General features: G+C 39.9%; 1 protein-coding gene across 6 annotated transcripts in view; it reads left to right on the top strand.

Moving 5' to 3' along the window:
• The window catches only part of LOC134225187 (rho guanine nucleotide exchange factor 11), a 421,082-nt gene that overhangs the window by 171,855 nt on the left and 229,737 nt on the right, over positions 1-19,490 (top strand). For all 6 annotated transcript variants that reach the window (XM_062705053.1, XM_062705052.1, XM_062705057.1 and 3 more), the window contains 5 exons: positions 14,534-15,214; positions 15,559-15,845; positions 15,914-16,212; positions 16,281-16,415; positions 16,486-16,539. In XM_062705053.1, coding sequence (XP_062561037.1) covers positions 14,534-15,214; positions 15,559-15,845; positions 15,914-16,212; positions 16,281-16,415; positions 16,486-16,539 — 1,456 coding nt within the window. The remainder of the gene's footprint in view (positions 1-14,533; positions 15,215-15,558; positions 15,846-15,913; positions 16,213-16,280; positions 16,416-16,485; positions 16,540-19,490) is intronic.

Below are 19,490 nucleotides of genomic sequence, written 5' to 3'. Positions count from 1 at the left end.
CATGTTGACCTTGAATGGTAAGTGAAACAAACGAAAAAACAACCAACCAATGAAATATCATTCATTTTATTTTAAACTAGGTAGTCGACCCGGCAGACGTTGTCCTGCATAGTAGGCGAAAATGCGCGTTGTGAACTGCATAGGCAAAATTCCCATATGAATCTAAATTTTAATTTTTCACTTTTCACTCAACTTTACTCGTGGTTTTTGCATGAGTAAATATCATATAAACCCGTCGGAAACGATAATGAACATATCCACTGAAGGAATGAAGAAAATCCGTCCAGCCGTTTTTGAGTTATGCGGATACGAACACAGACCATTTCATTTTTATTATATAGAAGGTTTGGAAGAAAATAACATTTTATGTTTTTTATTGGCAATAATAACGAATGAAAAGATGAATTTGTAAGAAAAAATATGCCTGATATTAACATCCATCAAATGTTTTTCGGGTGATTGGAATGAGGAACACGAATGAACGGAATTAGGAACAATGCCATTTCAGATTATTGGAATTAGGACCACAGAATTGCTCAAGTTTGTTTTATCTATTGGAACCTAAGTCTTTCCTAATTCCTCCCGAAGTTCCTCCAGGAATTTCTCAGGAAGTTACTCCAGGAATTTTTCCGGAGGAACTCCTGAAGGATTTTTTGAAAGAATTGCTGAACGAACTTCCGAGGCAATTCCTGTAGGAACTTCTGGAAGAATTGCCGAAGAAACTTCCGGAGGAATTGCTGAAGGAACTTCCAGAGGAACTGCTGAAGGAACTTCCGGAGGAATTCTAGAATGAATTTTCGAAGAAATTCCTGAACGAACTTCCGGAGGAATTGCTGAAGGAACTTACGGAGGAATTGCTGAAGGGACTTCTGGAGGAATTGCTGAAGGAACTTCCGGGGGAACTACTGAAGGAACTTCCAGAAGAATTCCTGAAAGAACTTCCGGATGAATTGCTTAAGGAATCTCCGGCAGAATTGCTGGAAGAACTTCCGGTGCTGGAGGTATTCCTGAAGGAACATTCGAAAGAAATTATGAACTACCCTCCGAAACAAATTTTGAAGGAATTTCCGGAGGAATTCTTGAAGGAACTTCCGGAGAAATTGCTGAAGGATTTTCCGGAGGTATTCCATGAAGGGTTAGTTACTATGGGGCTCTCCTTAGCCGTGCGGTAAAACGCGCGGCTACAATACAAGACCATGCTGAGGTTGGCTCGCAGTTAATAACTGTGGAAGTGCTTAATGGACACTATGCTGCGCGGCGGTAATGTCCCAGTGATGATGATGATGATGATGGTCCCGCCACATACCCCTACAAAGGTTTGAGCTAGACGATTTATCTTTAACCCTTTGTCTGTGCTCTGGGGTCAATATGACCCCAGTCCACTTTGAAAGGCTCCCATTTTTTTAGTTTTCAACTGATTCTGCTAATTTTTGGTAGATTCGTAAAACTCGCCGTAATCTGTCTCCTAGGTGCAAATTCGCTTGAAAAATCTTGAAAATAAGCGCTACAGTGTTCTTTAAATAAAAACTTACGTTGTGTGTGCTCTGGGGTCATATTGACCTCAAATTGAAATTGCTATAACTTTTTTATTGTTTGGCCAATTTTGGATTTTTGGGGCTGTTTCGAAAGATAATTTAATTATCTTTCAGGTCATTACCAAAGATTGACTATAGGTGGACGGGTACATCGCGGGTGGGATTTTCGTAAAAAAGGGTACAAAAACAGTGATTTTTCATGCTTATTTTATTATATCTGAAAATCCTACCCATTCTGAACTGCACCTTTTCAAAAAGGTTATGCAGAAAGGCGTGTGCTTTGGCATGAGGCATTGAATAGTTTAGCGCTTGATCGCTAGGTGGCGGTATATTTGAATTCATTATTTTAGACTACTCAAGTAACTCCGATATATAGAATTTTCCTCATTGTAAATATTCTAATCGCACAATTTTGAAATTTGTAAAGATGACGTCTTTAACAAAGTTCGTCTGGTGGGAATGGACTGTCATGTGACGGAATAAATAATTAGGAAATTTACAAATAGGCGGCGCTAGTGTACTTGCAATATTCTTGCATATTTGAAATATTGCTTTAGCTCATACTTACACCCAAGTTGTATTCGGCAACATTGTTCAGGATGTCTATCACTACAAAGCGGTGCTCAATATAATGAGCACTTCTTCCTATTTTAAATTTGTGCGATAAGAATATTTACACTGAGGAGAATTCTATATATCGGAATATCTTGAGTAGTCTAAAATAATGAATTCAAATATACCATCACCTGGCGGCCGAGTTCTAAACTTATCAACGCCTCATGCCAAAGCACATGCCTTCCTGCATAGACTTTTTAAAAAAGTTGCAGTTCAAAATGGGTAGGATTTTCGGATATAAGTAAAATAATCATGAAAAATCACTGTTTTTGTATCCTTGTTCACTAAAACCCCTCCCCGCGGTGTACCCGCCCACCTATAGTCAATCTTTGGTAACGACCTGAAAGATGATTAAATTATCTTTCGAAACAGCCCCAAAAATTCAAAATTGGCCAAACATTGAAAAAGTTACAGCAATTTCAATTTGGGGTCAATTTGACCCCAGAGCACAGACAACGTAAGTTTTTTTGAGCACAGACAGAAGGTTAAGATAATTAATAATGATCAATTTTAATTAGATTTGGCAAACAATAAACGATCCGATTATTTCCACAGATATAAATAACATTAACATATAACATCGCTATACAGCAAAAAACATAAGTTAGTAAAAAGAAACAGTTGAATTCCACCACAGAGTTTTGCAAGCATCATCAGTGGTACAGCGAGTCCGATTAAGTTACAAAACTTGTGATACCTCTCGCATGATGCCAAAAGTTTCGTCAAGAAGCGCGTACTCAAACTATTCTCGCTAGTACCAATCAATTTAATTTACTCGAAAAAATTCAAAACTTGTGTTACCTCTCCGTAGATACCAAAAGTCTCGATAAAATCGCGTTCTATCTGAGAGCTCACTACTTTTCATAGTATCCTTCAAACAGTTCCAAATGTTTCAAGTATTGATTATAAAATCGTAAAAAGTCATTTATACCTGTATTCGCGCGCGATTCTCAAACATTTGTAGACTACACAAAAGAATGTAAAAATACAAATCAATAAATAAAATACCATCATCATCATCGAGGCGAACAAAAATAGTCTATAAGCGCCCTATTAAAATAAAAAAATCATTTACATTGTTCAAGAAAAAATATCCGTTTTCACAAACTTCGTCAAGATACACAATTAGTCAATACCAAAAACTTAAATATATGACTGTTTAAAAAAACAGCTTTTACGTGTGAAATACAAAGTCTCTTGAACTGTGATAGTGTCCTTGCACGCTTGATGTGTATAGGCATCGAATTGAATACGTTTATTCCTTTATAAAACAATGAATTTTGTGGAGTTCCATACAAAAAATAAGGTGTTCTTATTTCATCCGCGTTTCTAGTATTATATCTATGAATGTCACTTCCTCTTTCAATTCGATTGCACAAATATCGGGGCAGCAATCCATTTATTATTTTGAAAATGAACACCATAGTTAAATAAACAATTCTTTGCTTCACTGATAACCTTCACTGCTTCACTGAGTGGGGGATGTAATGCCAATGAAGAGAGAGATTCGATGAAGGATCTTTCGAAAGAATTTCTGGAGGAACTTCTGGAGATATTCCTGAAGGAATTTCCAGTGGATTTTCTGAAGGATTTTCCGGGGGATTTCTTGAAGGAAATTCCGAAAGAAATGATGCAAGAAATTCCGCACCGCTTCCTCCGATCACCAATGATGGGACGTCATCATGGCGCCACCGCTAACTCAAAAGTATTCATAGCACCGACGCCGATTAAATTGCAATCGCTGGAAACGGTTACATGTGCCCCAAACATGATCAATAAGGTTCTAAATTGTATTACAGGCAAATCTGTAATTGTTTTCTCTCGATCTGATTTCGAAAAGTCGAAATGTTGTACGTACGTACTAATAGATTTGGTAACGAACTTAACATATAGAACAGTCTTCAATACCGCTTCCTTCGAGTTTCGGATTTTCCCGGTAGTGGCCAGAAGTAGAATCAAGAACAAAAAAATGTTATCCTATATTTTTTTCATGGAGAATCATGAAGTTTGATATATCGCATGCTATGTTCTTTCCAAAAACCAGATTCAAGTCTTCCAGAGGGTCTCCGGAATTGGTTCCAGGTGTCCCGAGATGTTTGGATCAACTTGATCAAATGGATCGAAATTGATGGTAGAAATCTGACGGAAGTAGTAAACTACCCAATAGTGAGTTGAATTCACCCAACCTCGAACATCCGTACGGGAAGCCAAAATTGAGTAAGTAGGGTCGAAGTAGTTTACCTTTACTCCCATGTTAAAAAAGTACCCAACGAAAATTTTATTTACCCCAATGTAAGTTTAATTCACTCAATTTCGAACTCAGGTAATAAAACTCAAAATGGGCTTCCCGTATTGAACTGGCGTCGTTGGATTGTTTGGCTCTTTTGTTTTTACAACAGAAGAAAGAGTGGATGAAAGAGAAGAGAAAAAATAACTCAAAAATAAATTTAAAAACACTCAACGCTGTCAACGTCTATCTCATAAGCTTTAGGTGATAAAACAATAATAAACGCACAAACGTACAAAATGCAACACGCGCAACTCTAAAGCAGTACCTCTACACGGAAGGAAAAAAGTACCCAAAATTGAGTATTTTTAAACTTACTTTTGAGTTATTTTTTCTCTTCTCTTTCATCCACTCTTTCTTTTGTTGTCAAAAACAAAAGAGCCCAACAATCCAATGACGCCAGTTCAATACGGGAAGCCAATTTTGAGTTTTATTACCTGAGGTCGAAATTAAGTGAATTAAACTTAAATTTTGGTAAATAAATTTTCCGTTGGGTACTTTTTTAACATGGGAGTAAAGGCAAACTACTTCGACTCTACTTACTCAACTTTAGCTTCCCGTACGGATGTTCGAGGTTGGGTTAATTTAAACTCACTATTGGGTACTTTATTTCTTCCGTGTAGGTTTAGATCCGAAATAGATCTACATATGTCTATCTTGGCACCGCCGTCTGGCGACATTTGGCTACCGATATATTAGAAGCTTTCAACATTATTCACTGCTTGCGCTTCCAACATTGTCCACTGATGGTTGCGATTTTATCAGATGCGTTTATTTTGGGCTCAAGCGCCAAATAGCATAACGGAGTCACTATTAATGTGAAATTGTTCGAACAATACATTTTTGCCTTTCTCATATACAAAGTATACGTAAAGGCTATAGGATCACTCCAAAACCGAACTTTTGATAGAAGGCTCGGAGACCCATGGTGTTTTATACCAATCGACTCAGCTCGACGAATTGAGGTGATGTCAGGTGATGTGAGACACACTTTTTGGTACTTAGCATTATCCGATTTGCTCGCAATTGACCGCAATCGACGCGGATTGTCTAGTTGTTTCCTATTGAAAACTGGCCCGATCGGTCATTGCGTTCCAAAGTTATTAAAAAAACATCGTTTTTTGCCAAAGGTCCCCCGAATAGACCACTCTGATGAGTTTGTCTCATTTACTCAGGCTGTGCTTTATGTGGGTAGCGAAGGTTAAATTCTGGTCCATTGATAGTCCTACGTATCCGACCATGGAACTGGGAGGCCCCAAACGGATATTTCGCTTTGCGGAAGTTTTTGGGGGCTTCGCTTGCGAGTGAAGAAAATAGCCTGCCATTTGCCGGCATTTGTTTTTATCTTCCACTTTTTCTGGTAGCTTTCGATGGCATTTTGAGCCTCTTGTAGTTTCGTTACTACAATGGATAGATCGGAATCCGACGTGATTAAACCGGTATCATCAGGGTCTGTCTCAATTGGATAATTAAACTGAAATTAAACTTAAAAGTGACATTTTATCAAATAACCCTGCTCGCAGAGCAAGATTACTTTTGACAGATATCGAATCATTTTCCATCGATGTCCTATTGTAATTGCTAATTGCTAATTGTAATAACGGGATGATTTTTAAATTTTCGAACTGTCACTTTTAAGTTTAATTCTCCAAATGAGACAGACCCTCAGTATAAAGAAAATATTTGACATCGTCAATCATCACAAGATCAGCGGTGAAGGTATTGTAGAGCGTAGGATTTAGAATAGCTCCTTGTGGGACACCGAATGGAACTTCGTGTCGATCAGATGTGTGCCCATTTATCGAGACACAATAGGAGCGTTTCGACAGGAAGGAGCGAACAGAATATATGGGAGAAAATTACGTAGGAGCATCTTATGTAATATTGCTCCTTGCCACAAAGAGTCGTAGGCTTTCTCCACATCAAGGAGCACCATGCCTGAAGATTTTCCTCGTGCAAAATTCGTTCGTACTGTTTTTACAAGCCGGACTAGTTGGTGGTTAGTTAAATGTCCTCTTTTAAAGCCGAACTGCTCATTAGGAATAATTCGATAGTTCTCCAGATGTTGCTCAATGCGTTTCAGGATTATCCGCTTCAAAAGTATTATAATTATAGTGCTATATTTGAGGAGATTGTGGGGTCTTTGTTGGGTTTCGGGATTGCAAAAACTACTGCGTGTTTCCATTTCAACGGGAAATAGCCTAATCGAAGACAAGCGGAAAGATTTTTGCTAGAACAATATGGGCCTTCCAAAGTAAATTCTTAAGTAAGCAGTTTCTAATATCCTGACCGGGAGACTTTTTGGACTTGAGTCTTCGAATGATGTGTGCGACTTCCTTGGAATGAATCAACCACAGGTGAATCAATTACTGGTGAGTTTGGTCAATGTGTATGATCGACTCGTGCACTGCAGTGACAGTATCTGGATCATCTTCCATTTGGTTGCGATGAGCCTGTGCGAAAAAATGACGCATAAATGACCTTTCCCGTCAACATTTTTTGTTCGCTCAATCGATTCTTTATTTTATTTAAAAGTACTGTTTTCAAGATTGGCCTAACATTTGCCCGACTTTGAACGAACATCGGGTGAATTTATTAGGCCGGTTCACAAGTGCAGCTTTTTTCAAGTTTTGTTTTCGATTTTTTAAATAGTTTGAGGCTTCAAAAAATATTGGTTCTTCGAGAAAGTTGACCTTAAACAAGCCAAAGAATCGACTGAAGCAATAAAACGAGATACAATTTTTGATGGCAAAGGTCAATTGTAGAAAAGTGGAATTACTCCTAAAAGGACCATTATACCTCCGATCCGGCACCCTAATGGGAGCCACGACAGCTACCAGTAACGGTGGCATCTTTACGTTTCTCCCTCGGGGCGGATCGCTATATTAGCACGACGATCACCTTGGCTTGTTTCGACTGGAAGCTCGGCCGCTTGAGTACGACCTGGATGCTCTTGTCAGCTAAACTTCTATATGAACATGTTCGCTGTTACGGAACGAGCTCAAGTTGGTACTGAATGGCCTCTTTGTGTTTGGATTCTTGGATGCCTAATCCAAAAGGACAACAATGGTTATTTAATATGATTTTAGAAGCATTGGAAAAATATTACATACCTTCCAAACTGCTCGAATTTATTTTTGTTTTCACGAGCTGACTGTTTGGAAGTTGCGCCCGTCCTTTAAATTTTTCTTTCCTTCATCCGAAAAGCGTAAAACGAAACCACGAAAAGCATAAAAAATACTCTCCCGTCAATCATAAAATGTACGCTTAATTTGACGTATAGGCAATATTTTCGAAAAATGATCAAAAAGTACTCGAGGGACTTGTATGGATATGCATGGTTGATTTCGATTGGATACTAGAAAAATTTGACCTTGTAGATCAATTGATCTGAATTCCAAAATAATTTAGAGAATTTTGTTGACCTTTGTTGACCTTGATTTTGTTGACCTTGAAGACCAATTGATTTGAATTCCTAAACAACTAGGATAATCAAGAACATCTGCATCAACGTTGTAGACCAATTGATTGGAATTCCATAACAATTTGGAGAACCTAGATCACCTGTATTAAGTTTAATTTGTTATGGAATGTTCATAATACGCAAGGGCTCTAGAGATTTGTGTAGATATGCTGGATATTTTGGTTTTATACCCGGTGATGTTGGTTAAGTAGGCTCTTTATAACTCCAGAACAATTTGGAGAACATAGAACATGTGCATCAAACCAATATAATACACAATTCCATGCAAATTCCAGCAAAAAAGTTCTTCTGAATCCGTAAATTTTACTCATGTTGAATTTGGTAAATCAAATTTGTCTACCTTCCAAATGACAACATCCGTACTCCAGCTGATCTTGCTAAAAAAAATTCAGGTGCAGACTTTCCTCAATACAAGTTCCGTACAAATGCTTGCACACTTGTTCATTTAATTAATACAACGGATGCGATGAAATTTGCATAAAAGTTAAGCTCATAAGCTGAATCATCGCACAAATGTACCATGCGTCTCCATATGCTTTTATGCTTATATGCTGCTTAACCTTCTTCGGATATTAGAAAAAACTTACGAATAAGATGTTAGGGTCATATTGACCCAGAAATCTAAATGCTTATAAAACAGTCAAATTATAACCGAATTACAAAGTTTATATACCGTTCGAAAGATAAACTCATCAATTTTGTGGCTATGGTGTGATATGCTGGTTCTGGAGACAATGGCCACCGGGAAACGACTTCCACGGGGACCTTGTCGGTCATATAAGGGGAGCATAAAAATCGCTCCATATATGCCTTTCGATCGCTAATTCTTCATAAATTCTCTTAAAACGGTAATGTATGGTCCATGAGAGGGCTTCCGACGAAAGTGGCCACTCCTGCTACATGCAAGGTGCCCCCGGGGAACCCGCAAGAGGAGACATTTCCGTTTTAGCACCAAAATATATCGTGCGGCGGCTCTGTCGTCATGATTTTCCACAAAATAGGTGATAATGCGCTCGAAATCGCTAAGTTACCACTTTGGCCACTCTTGGAGCCTATGAGGTACCCCCAGGGAACCCGTAACAGGGGACATTTCCGTTTTAACACCAAAATATATCGTGCGACAGCTCTTTCGTCATGATTTTCCACAAAATAGATGATTATGCGCTCGAAGTCGATAATTGACCACATTGACCACTCTTGGAACCTATAAGGTGCCCTTGGGGAACCCGTAAAAAAGGAATATTTCCGTTTAAACTCCAAAATATGCCATGCGATGGCTCATTCGTCATGATTTTCCACAAAATAGATGATTATGCGCTCGAAATCGATAATTGACCACATTGGCCACTCTTGAAGCCTATGAGGTGCCATCGGGGAACCCGTAAAAGGAGAAATTTCCTTTTTAACACCAAAATATGCCGTGCGGCGGCTCTTTTGTCATGATTTTCCACCAAACAGATGGTTATGCGCTTGAAATCGATAAATGACCACATTGGCCGCTCTTGGGCCTACCAGGGGCCCCCAGGGAATCCGTAGAATGGGATATTTCCGTTTTAACACCGAAATATGCCGAGCGGCAACTCTTTCGGTGTGTTTTCCCACCAAAGAGATGGTTATTCGCTCGAAATCAATAAGTGACCACATCTTAGAACCTATGAGGTGCCCTTGGGGAACCCGTAGAAAGGGATATTTCCGTTTAACACCAAAATATGTCGTGCGGCGGCTCTTTCGTCATAATTTTCCACAAAATAGATGACTATGCGCTTGAAATCGATAAGTGACCACATTGGCAACGCCTGGAACCTATGAGGGGCCCGCAGGAAGGGACATTTCCGTTTTAGCACCAAAATATGCCGTGCGGCGACTCTTTCGGTGTGTTTTCCCACCAAAGAGATGGTTATTCGCTCGAAATCGATAAGTGACCACATTGGCCACATTTCCGTTTTAGCACCAAAATATGCCGTGCGACGGCTCTTTCGTCATGATTTTCCACAAAATAGATGATTATGCGCTTGAAATCGATAAGTGACCACATTGACAACGCCTGGAACCTATGAGGGGCCCCCAAGGGAACCCGTACACACTCAGTTCAGCTCGGCTTTTTTTCATTCTTTTGCCGAGATCCGCACAGCCGAGCGCTCGGTTAGAGACTTTCTGCTGATATATCAGCAGAAAAAGTAGTTCGTTTACTGCGACACTCAAGGGAGCCGCCGTAATCATACGTCTATTTAGCCGATATTTCAGCAAACGAACTTAAACCGAGATTTGCACAGCCGAGATCGGTGAAAAAATTTAAGTGTGTAGAATGGAACATTTTTGTTTTAACACCGAAATGTGCCGTGCGGTGACTCTCTCGGTGTGTTTTCCCATCAAAGAGATGTTTATTCAGCTCGAAATCGATGATTGACCACATTGGCCACTCTTGGAACCTATGTGGTGCCCCCGGGGAACCCGTAGAAAGGGACATTTCCGTATTAGCAACAAAATATGTCGTGCGGCGGCTCTTTCGTCGTGATTTTCCACAGAATAGATGATTATGCGCTTGAAATCGATTAGTGACCACATTTGCCACTCTTGGTCCAAGAGTCTTGGAACCATTGAGATGCCCACGGGGAACCCGTAGATGGTGACATTTCCGTTTTTATATCGAAATGATAAAGTGACCACATTTTCCATTTTGGAACCTATGAATTACCACCGTGGAGCTCATAGGAGAGGACATTTCCGTGCTTACTCTCACTCACATAAAATCGATTAGCGACCACATTGGCCACTTTTGAAACCTATGAGGTGCTTCCGGGGAACCTGTACAAGGAGATATTTTTATTTTTATTCCAAGACATGCCGTGTAGCGGCTCTTTCACTATAATTTTCCATCAAGTAGTTGGTTATGCTCTTGAAATCTAATATCAACCCGGGGGAATCCCAGGCCCTGTTTCGATAATTGTGGAGTGCCGCGAAGAATCCATTGAAAGTGTCTGTACACACAAAATCTCACTCACTTTTTAGGAGCTTTTCCTAAACCGATTTGCTCGCATTAAATAGCATTCGACGCAAATTCCTGCCCTATAGTTTCCTATTCAAAATTGGCCAGATCAAACTATGGGCTCCGAAGTTATGGCCAAAATACTAATTTCAGCACCTGCATGGGGAAATCACTTTTCTGGCACTTATGCTTATCCGATTGGCTTGCAATAAGTTGCGTTCAGCAGGAAATTTTAGAATGCAAATAAACAAATATGAAAAATAAGAGCCATCTACCTATTAGTGTTATATTAGACTTTTCTTATATATTTCTCAACCCTTTTGAACACCACTAGGTAGATTAATCTTGTTTTTTTTTCTATCAAATAGGTCATTCATTCTAAACTTAATATCTACAACCTACACGGTACCCGGAGGAGTCTCGCAGAAGGAGAGATTTTCTTTTTTATATCGAAATGTTGTGTTGGAATAGAAAATCCTTTGCGAGCTGTTCGAAGGGACCATCACAGTAGCCCAGAAACTATTTTTTAATTTGACTCAGTACTCAATTTCAAATGAAGAACAATTTCAAGCGCATAACCAACTTTTTGAAGATTTGCGGCCAGGGTAGACAAGGTGATCTAAATCGATTTCAAACGCATAACCATCTATATGTTGAAAAACATGGAGATAGAGCTGCCGCAAGTGGCACAGTACATTTGATATAATCATGAAAATGTCCTCTCCTACGGGTTCGCAGGGCACCTCAAAGGTTCCAAGAGTAGACAATATCACTAATCAATTCCAAGCACATGACCATCTGTTTGGTAGAAAATAACAAAGAAAGAGCCACCGCACGGCATATTTTGGTGTTAAAATGGAAATGTACTCTTCCACGGGATCCCGGGGGGCACCTCATAGGTTCTAAGGGTGGAAAATATGTCAATAATCAATTTCGAGGGCACCTATTTGGAGGAAAGAGCCGCCGCATAACATACGTTGGTGTAAAAATGGAAATATCATCTTCTACGTGTTCTCCGAGGAAACCTCATAGGTTCCAAATGTAATCAATGTGGTCACTTATCGATTTCGAGCGCACGACAATCTGTTTGGTGGGAAAACACACCGAAAGAGCCGCCGCACGGCTTATATTGGTGTAAAAATGAAAAGGTCCCCTTTTACGGGTTCCCCGAGGGCACCTCATAGGCTCCAAAAGCGGCCAATGTGGTCACTTATCGATTTCGAGCGGATTATCATCTATTTTGTGGAAAATCATGACGAAAGAGCCGCCGCACGGCATATTTTGGTGCTAGAACGGAAATGTCCTCTTTTACGGGTTCCTCAGGGGCACCTCATAGGCTCCAAGAGCGGCCAATTTGATCAATTATCGATTTCAAACGCATAATCATTTATTTTGTGGAAAATCATGACGAAAGATCCGCCGCACGGCATATTGTGGTGCTAAAACGGAAATGTCCCCTCCTGCGGGTTCCCTGGAGGCACCTTGCATGTACCAGGAGTGACCAATGTGGTCACTTATCGATTTCAAGCGCATAACCATCTGTTTGGTGGAAAATCATGACGAAAGATCCGCCGCACGGCATATTGTGGTGCTAAAACGGAAATGTCTCCTCCTGCGGGTTCCCCGGGGGTACTTTGCATGTACCAGGAGTGGCCAATGTGGTCACTTATCGATTTCAAGCGCATAACCATCTGTTTGGTGGACAATCATGACGAAAGAGCCGCCGCACGGCATATTTTGGTGCTAAAACGGAAATGTCCCCTTATATGAACGACAAGGTCCCCGTGGAAGTCGTTTCCCGGTGGTCATTGTCTCCAGAACCAGCATATCAGCACATAGCCTCAAAATTGATGAGTTTATCTTTCGAACGGTATATAAACTTTGTAATTCGGTTATAATTGGACTGTTTTATAAGCATTTACATTTCTGGGTCAATATGACCCTAACATCTTATTCGTAACTTTTTTTGTGGGGTCGTTCCTGTTGCACCTTAAAATACTTTTTTCATGTCAGATGCTTCATTTCCACAAAATATTAAAAGTCAAGAAATTTCAGAACGATCCGATTATCAGGTAAAAAGTTATTCTACTTTGAAGTTTCGTTTTGGGTCATATTGACCCCAACATCTTACTAAGGTTAACAGTTTTCATAATCCGTACCTATCGTTTTCTCTGGGAGCAGTGACGGGAAATGTCATTTAGATGCCATGGGACTAATTTGATAATAACTTTTTTCACAAATTATTTACAAATATGTTTTTATATAAACATGTAGGCTTCAAAAGATCATATAACTTTTTCTAATAGGTCATTTCTCTAAATCTGATATTGGCAGCGTGAGAGCCGAATTAGTGTCAAATGACATTAATGTCACGGCATTCCGTGACATTTTTTAAATTTCGCTCTCATGGCTTAGACTTGGTATTTAGATCAATGATCTGTTCGACAAAGTTCTAGGATCTTTTAGGCATTAAATGTTAATCCGAATTATTAATAACTTCTGAAAAAAGTTATTAGCAAATTAGTAATTGCAATCCCACGATATTTTTTTGACATTTCCCGTCACTGCCTGGGAGGGCCATTTTTGCCTAAAATCACTTATTAGGACATTCATATATCGTAATAACTTAGTATTTTAACTTATATAAACATGCAATCATGCAAACAAGCAAGTGACTTCAACGCCGTTAAAGCGTGACCAAATAATCTCGGAATCATCCCAATCAAACAGAAAACGACAGTAACCAGTCGATTTCAAAGGTCAAGAACTACAAATGCAACACATGAGCATCGCGAATACAAATTTACTGTTGACCAGTGAATCATATAGCAAAAAACGTCTTATTCTTACGCCATTCGAAGAGAACGTTCTTGTTTTCTTTGTTGCATTTTTATGCCATATGGCTATAAACAAACTTTGAAGTCCTGAGAAAGCTGGATGTATTTCTGCAAGGGTCAATGGTTGTTTGCGAAATAGAATGTCACAAACAATTGGAGGATACTTCCAAATGCGCATTATGATTTATGAAACGTGTTTTAAAGAATGCCTTCACGGATCTCATAAAACCATTAAATTTCAATACTTTACCTCTATCACATTTGGAGCTGAACAACAACAAAAAAACAACTCAAGTAAGTATTCACCAATCCCGAGAAATGTCTTTGAACAGGTTCAATTAGTTGCGCTGAAGACGTTGTTGAAAATAGTAAGTGCATTTTCCTTAAAGTTATGAATGCTTTCCTCAACACTACTAATGCATTTTGAAGAGTTTGTAACTGCACGATCAGTTTGAATAGATGTTCTAGTTTGCTTTTATACGATATTAACCCTCCGTCCATTTAGTGATGCATGCTTCCCCCAGGTGGTCATATAACTAAATGAATGGCAAGCAAAGGAATCATTTTTGTTTGCCCATTACAACGTCGTAGTCCCTTTTCGTCCCGTTTGAAACGCGCACCAGTGTGTTTTGATTTCCCCGAGTTCCGTTTTAAGTTTTTTTTCTATTGCGATCCATTTTTCGTGTGGTGTTTAGACGAGTGGGGGGCTTGTTTCGTTTCTTCCAAGGAGACGCATAAGAACACCATAGTTTCGATGTTAACTTGATTTTTCCTGAATCATTCCAACAGGCTCTGAACGCGACCCCACAGTCTGCCCACATCAACCAGTCCATCAACAAGAAGCACCGCCGGATAGTGTCCTCCCCGGAGAATATCAGCTCCAAGGAGTTCGGCGACCATTCGCTAGTGCCACGCCACCAAAAGACCTCTTCCGATTCCTGGGACAAACGATCGCAGGAGATCACGCCACCCGGTACGCCGCCTCCGCCGTATCTGAGCACGTCGATGATCGGCAGTGGTGCTGGTAGCGGGCATTTGCACCACGATCACACCACTGCCGGCGATTTGGCGACATCTATCGAAAACCTCCTGCACCATCCCAACTACCAGCAGCACCACCCATCGTCGGGAGTGACGCGGCCGGCTCCGGCTGTTCCCCAGCAGATGGCCACAACCATAGTGGCCGCCCAGGCCAACGTGGCCCAGAAGCAGATCATCTCGATGGAGGACGATGAAAACTCCGATCAGGAGAGCTTCATCGAGGAACACGGACCGTTCCGGTCGCTGACGCAGCTTCTGGAACCGGCCCACTCCGCACACCTAGCAGTATTTCTCAATTTCGTACTTTCCAATTCGGATCCGTCGCCGCTGCTGTTCTACCTGATCACTGCCCTGTACAAGGAGGGCAGCATTAAGGATATGCGCAAGTGGGCATACGAGATCCATTCGACGTTTCTAGTTCCGGGAGCGGTGAGTACTCGTTCATATTTGTTTTAATAAATGGCTACTATAATAGTTGTTGCTAATAGTTTATTAGTTTTTTTAATAGACTATTTTTCATCGTTTTTAACTTTACTGTTTTCGTTTCGTTTACTTTATTTCGCTTTATTCACTACCTACAGAATCACCCATTTCTATCTCATTTTAATCACTTTCTTAGTTTTATTGTTTTTTTTTTCTTATTTTATTTATTTTTTTGTGTCCTTGATTTTTTTTGTTAATTCCTAAACAATACAAACAATTTAATTAGCGTGCTTACCTTTCGGAACATATCCACGATTTTGACAAATTATGTTTCCTTCCAACCATTACAGCCCCTCCTGTGGCCCAACGTGGACGAATCGTTGGCCCGCGAGATCGACGACATTCTCCAGAAGGAGAACGACAAGGTGGAAATCTTGCGGAAGGTATTCTACAAGAGCCGCAACAAGGCGCGCGACTACATCAACATCCAGCTGCAGGAGTTTCAGGTGAAACGAACTGCCGGTCTGGGCACGATGTACGGCCCCACCGACCAACAGCTACAGAACGCCAAAGGTGATAAGGTCAAAGAGCAGCGGATAGTGGAGGAAACGTTGTTACCAAAGCTGCAGCAGTATTTGTAAGTCTCGAGCCATTGGAGTTCTCTTAGGTGATGTTTTAAATCGTTTTATTCTTTTACTCTTACAGGGAGGAGATTGAGAAGGAATCTCCAAAGGAGTGCCCAAAGAAGTTGGCCTTGTGTGCGGCCCTGTCCACTGTGTTGCAACGGTTTTTTGTGACGCGACCCAATACGGGCAGCCCGATCGATAAGGTGCACCATTTCGTTAGTCGGGAGAAAAGTTTCAAGAGCCGGCTGATGACAAAGCACCGCAAGCAGGACATCCTCGGACATAACCTACGGCTTCAGCCGTACTACGAGGTGACCCGGTGTAATCACTGCCAGAACATACTCTGGGGTGTGAGTCCGCAGGGCTTCCATTGTTCAAGTAGGTTTTGATCGGCGATTCAATGTGTCTCAATTTCATTTTTTATAATTTTATTCTCTCGCGTGCAGACTGTGAATTGAATATCCACCGAGCCTGTGCTAAGGATCTGATAGAGTGCTGTCCGGGACCCACGCCACTCAAAAATGATAGCAGTAAAATTACAAAATTGATGGAAAAGATCTCCAGCCGGAACCATCATCAAGGTGAGAATTTCTTGCGATGTGACTTTGAGCTACTATTTTGCTAATACCGACATTATTTGTTTTATTGTAGCCGATCGGACACGAAGGCATGATGATGATGGTGCCGGCGAAGACGGTTTGGGTGGTAAGTACGAAAAATATTGTTTTCAACGAATACCAATTACGTTCGGAAGCATTCGATTTGCATTTTGTCAAAAGCATAGGTTCATATTAGATACGGATTTTTTGACATTGAAAGTTCGCTATAAGTCTTGTTCAAAGTCAAAGTTGTTGTGCAGTACAAAATGTGAACTGTTCTTTTATGTAAGTACTGGCGTCTTCCTGGATTTTCTAGAGACGCTCCATATCTTGGCGTTATACAAAACTAAGATTCCTGGCGATTGTACTGTGCAATGTCGATTATTTAGATGCTGAGCTATCTCCAGAAACAGTGATAGAACTACACATTTTTTAATAATTGATTTTTATTGTATTACACTGTGGTGTGATAGTTACATGAACTAACGTGCTCAATAGACTTGATGATATATCAAGCCGTCAAGCTGTGGGTTAAGCCGCATCAAGCTGTGGGTCTGTAGAAACGTGCTACTTCAACGCCATTGTAGCACAGAACCTTCTTGTACCTCATCTTGACATACACTAGCTCTAATGTTCTTTCTCCCCAGTACTGTTTACTTATCCTGAACCTCATAATAATCCCACCTCAAAATTCTGCTTGAAAATCCATCTTGTGTCACAGAGCGTTAATGAATAAATCTTCCAATGAATGATTAAATTGGTTATGATTAAATCATTCGACTCTACGATTAAAGAATTTAATTGATGATTAATTCATTTTCCACAATGATTAATGATCAGGGTTCATAATGCTCACTCAATCTCAGGAGCACATGATTTTCCTTCACGGCAGTTTTCGGGGAGAAATCGCTTTTCGGGAAAGAAAAACAGCCTGGAGAGTGATAAAAAATTTTCGCTCACTTCGATTGCCGCTGAACGTTGGTTTGCTCTTTTTCTTTCATATTCAGGTCTTTTCGTGGCATCATCAATGCAAATGGTAGTAGCTTATGTGGAACAAATAACTTAACGCTTTCATACAGATAGCGTGGTGGTGTGGCTAAAGTAAGCGCATCCCCACAGCTATTATTGTTACTATTCTGGGTTCGAGTCCCGGCGCGGCCATACAATTTTGTAATTGTTCTGTGATAATTCTCGCGAAAAGTGAGTGAAAGGTGAAAGTAATGAAATGAAAAAGGATTTTCATCTAATAGGCAAGATTTTCGTTCATCTTCCAATGCTAATTCTAGAGAAAAGATTGATGGGTGAAAGATGATCCTCAACATAAACAACGAAACAAGATTTTCCCTTGGCCCGAAAAACGCTTGCTTTGGTCTCATTGAAACGAAAAGTCGAAACCCTGTTAATGATTATGATTTACCACGATTATGATTTCAAACAGTTTGCTTATTGAAGAAAGCAAACTGATTGGACGATAACTATAAACCTCAGCTGGATTTTTGTCCGGCTTCAAAATTGGAATAACTTTGGCGTTTTTCCATTTTTCCATTTTAGTATGCCAATTGAAAACATTTTTTAAATAAATTAACCAAAAAGGATAAAGAGCTCTCAGGAAGTTTTTTGATAAGTATGTAGAAAATACCATCATCACCCAGGGCTTTCATATTTTTAAATTTTCTAGTAATAGATCTCACTTCATCCAAATTAGTTCCCAACGAAGGGTCAAAACATTATCTTGATTGAGAATGTCTTCGAAGCTTCGTGTAACCTGATCCTCAATTGGACTAGTGAGACCTAGACTAAAATTATGGGAACTCTCGAACTGCTGAGCAAGTTTTTGATCCTTTTCGCCATTTGTTAATACAATTTTGGCTTTTGAGGTTTTTTTTAGGAATTTTCGTTAACTTCCAAAAGAGTTTCGAACTGGGATTCAACTTCGAGACATTATTCTCAAAGTTGGTATTTCTCAGAATAGCGAAACGTTTTTTAATTTCACTTTGCAAATCTCGCCAAATAACTTTCAACACGGGATCGCGAGTTCTTTGGTATTCTCTTCGCCGCACGTTTTTAAGACAGATCAGTAGCTGAAGATCGTCGTCAATAATAATGAAGTTGAATTTAATATCACTGGCTTCGACAATTAAATTTGTCAAAGATACGAGAGCATTAGCAATATCCCTTTTGGTATCAAGAGGCATATCAACATCAAAATTCCTATCGATATACGTTTTATATAAATCCCAATCAGCTCTATGATAATTAAAAGTAGAGCTGATTGGATTGTTAATGGTTAATGGTGAGATTTCAAACGTCACAGGAAGGTGATCAGAGTCAAAGTCAGCATGAGTTACCAAATGGCCACACAGCTGACTTGAATCCGTTAAAATTAGTAGAGAAGGATTTCGACTGGAAGAAAAACAAGTTGGTCCATTGGGATATTGAATAGTAGGTAATATGTTTGGCAATTATGAAAAATTTGGATTTGTAGCGAGTTAGAATTTGAAGATCAGCTCACAACAAATTCCTTTGCTGCCCATTTCACTGGAAAGGCAAGTAGGCCGCAATAAGAGAGAATTGTCCAAAATTTGTTTCAACAGAAACTCCCAAGGTTTCAAAAATTTTGGTTTCAAACGAAGAATATAATTTATGTTTGATACGTCTATTAATGACAATGGCGACCCCACCACAGGCGTTGTCAAGACGATCATTTGATACCAACCTGAACAGCTTCAGTTTTGGTATTAGCTTCATTTAGAAAATCAAAGTCGGAAGCAGACATGCTACCTGAGTGCTTCCATAGGTGGGCTTGTTTGAAAAATTAGGATTCGACGAACTGCTCGTTACTCGGTGAGAGGTAGGAGCAAAATTTGTTCGTTGATTGTGGTTAGTATGCATTGCTCGACCGGAAAATTATTGCAAATTTTGAGCGTCATCAATTTTGCACGGGAATTCAAAACTTTTTTTGCGTGAAGGGCATTCCTAGAAATTGGATTTATGATTGCTCCCACAATTGGCACATTTAAATTTATTGAAGTCTTCTCTCACAGGACAGGCGTCCTT

This window comes from Armigeres subalbatus, chromosome 3 (assembly GCF_024139115.2).
Source record: "Armigeres subalbatus isolate Guangzhou_Male chromosome 3, GZ_Asu_2, whole genome shotgun sequence".
NCBI lineage: Eukaryota > Metazoa > Arthropoda > Insecta > Diptera > Culicidae > Armigeres > Armigeres subalbatus.
Note: the sequence above shows the minus strand (reverse complement) of the source record. Positions and strands in the feature narration are given on the sequence as shown.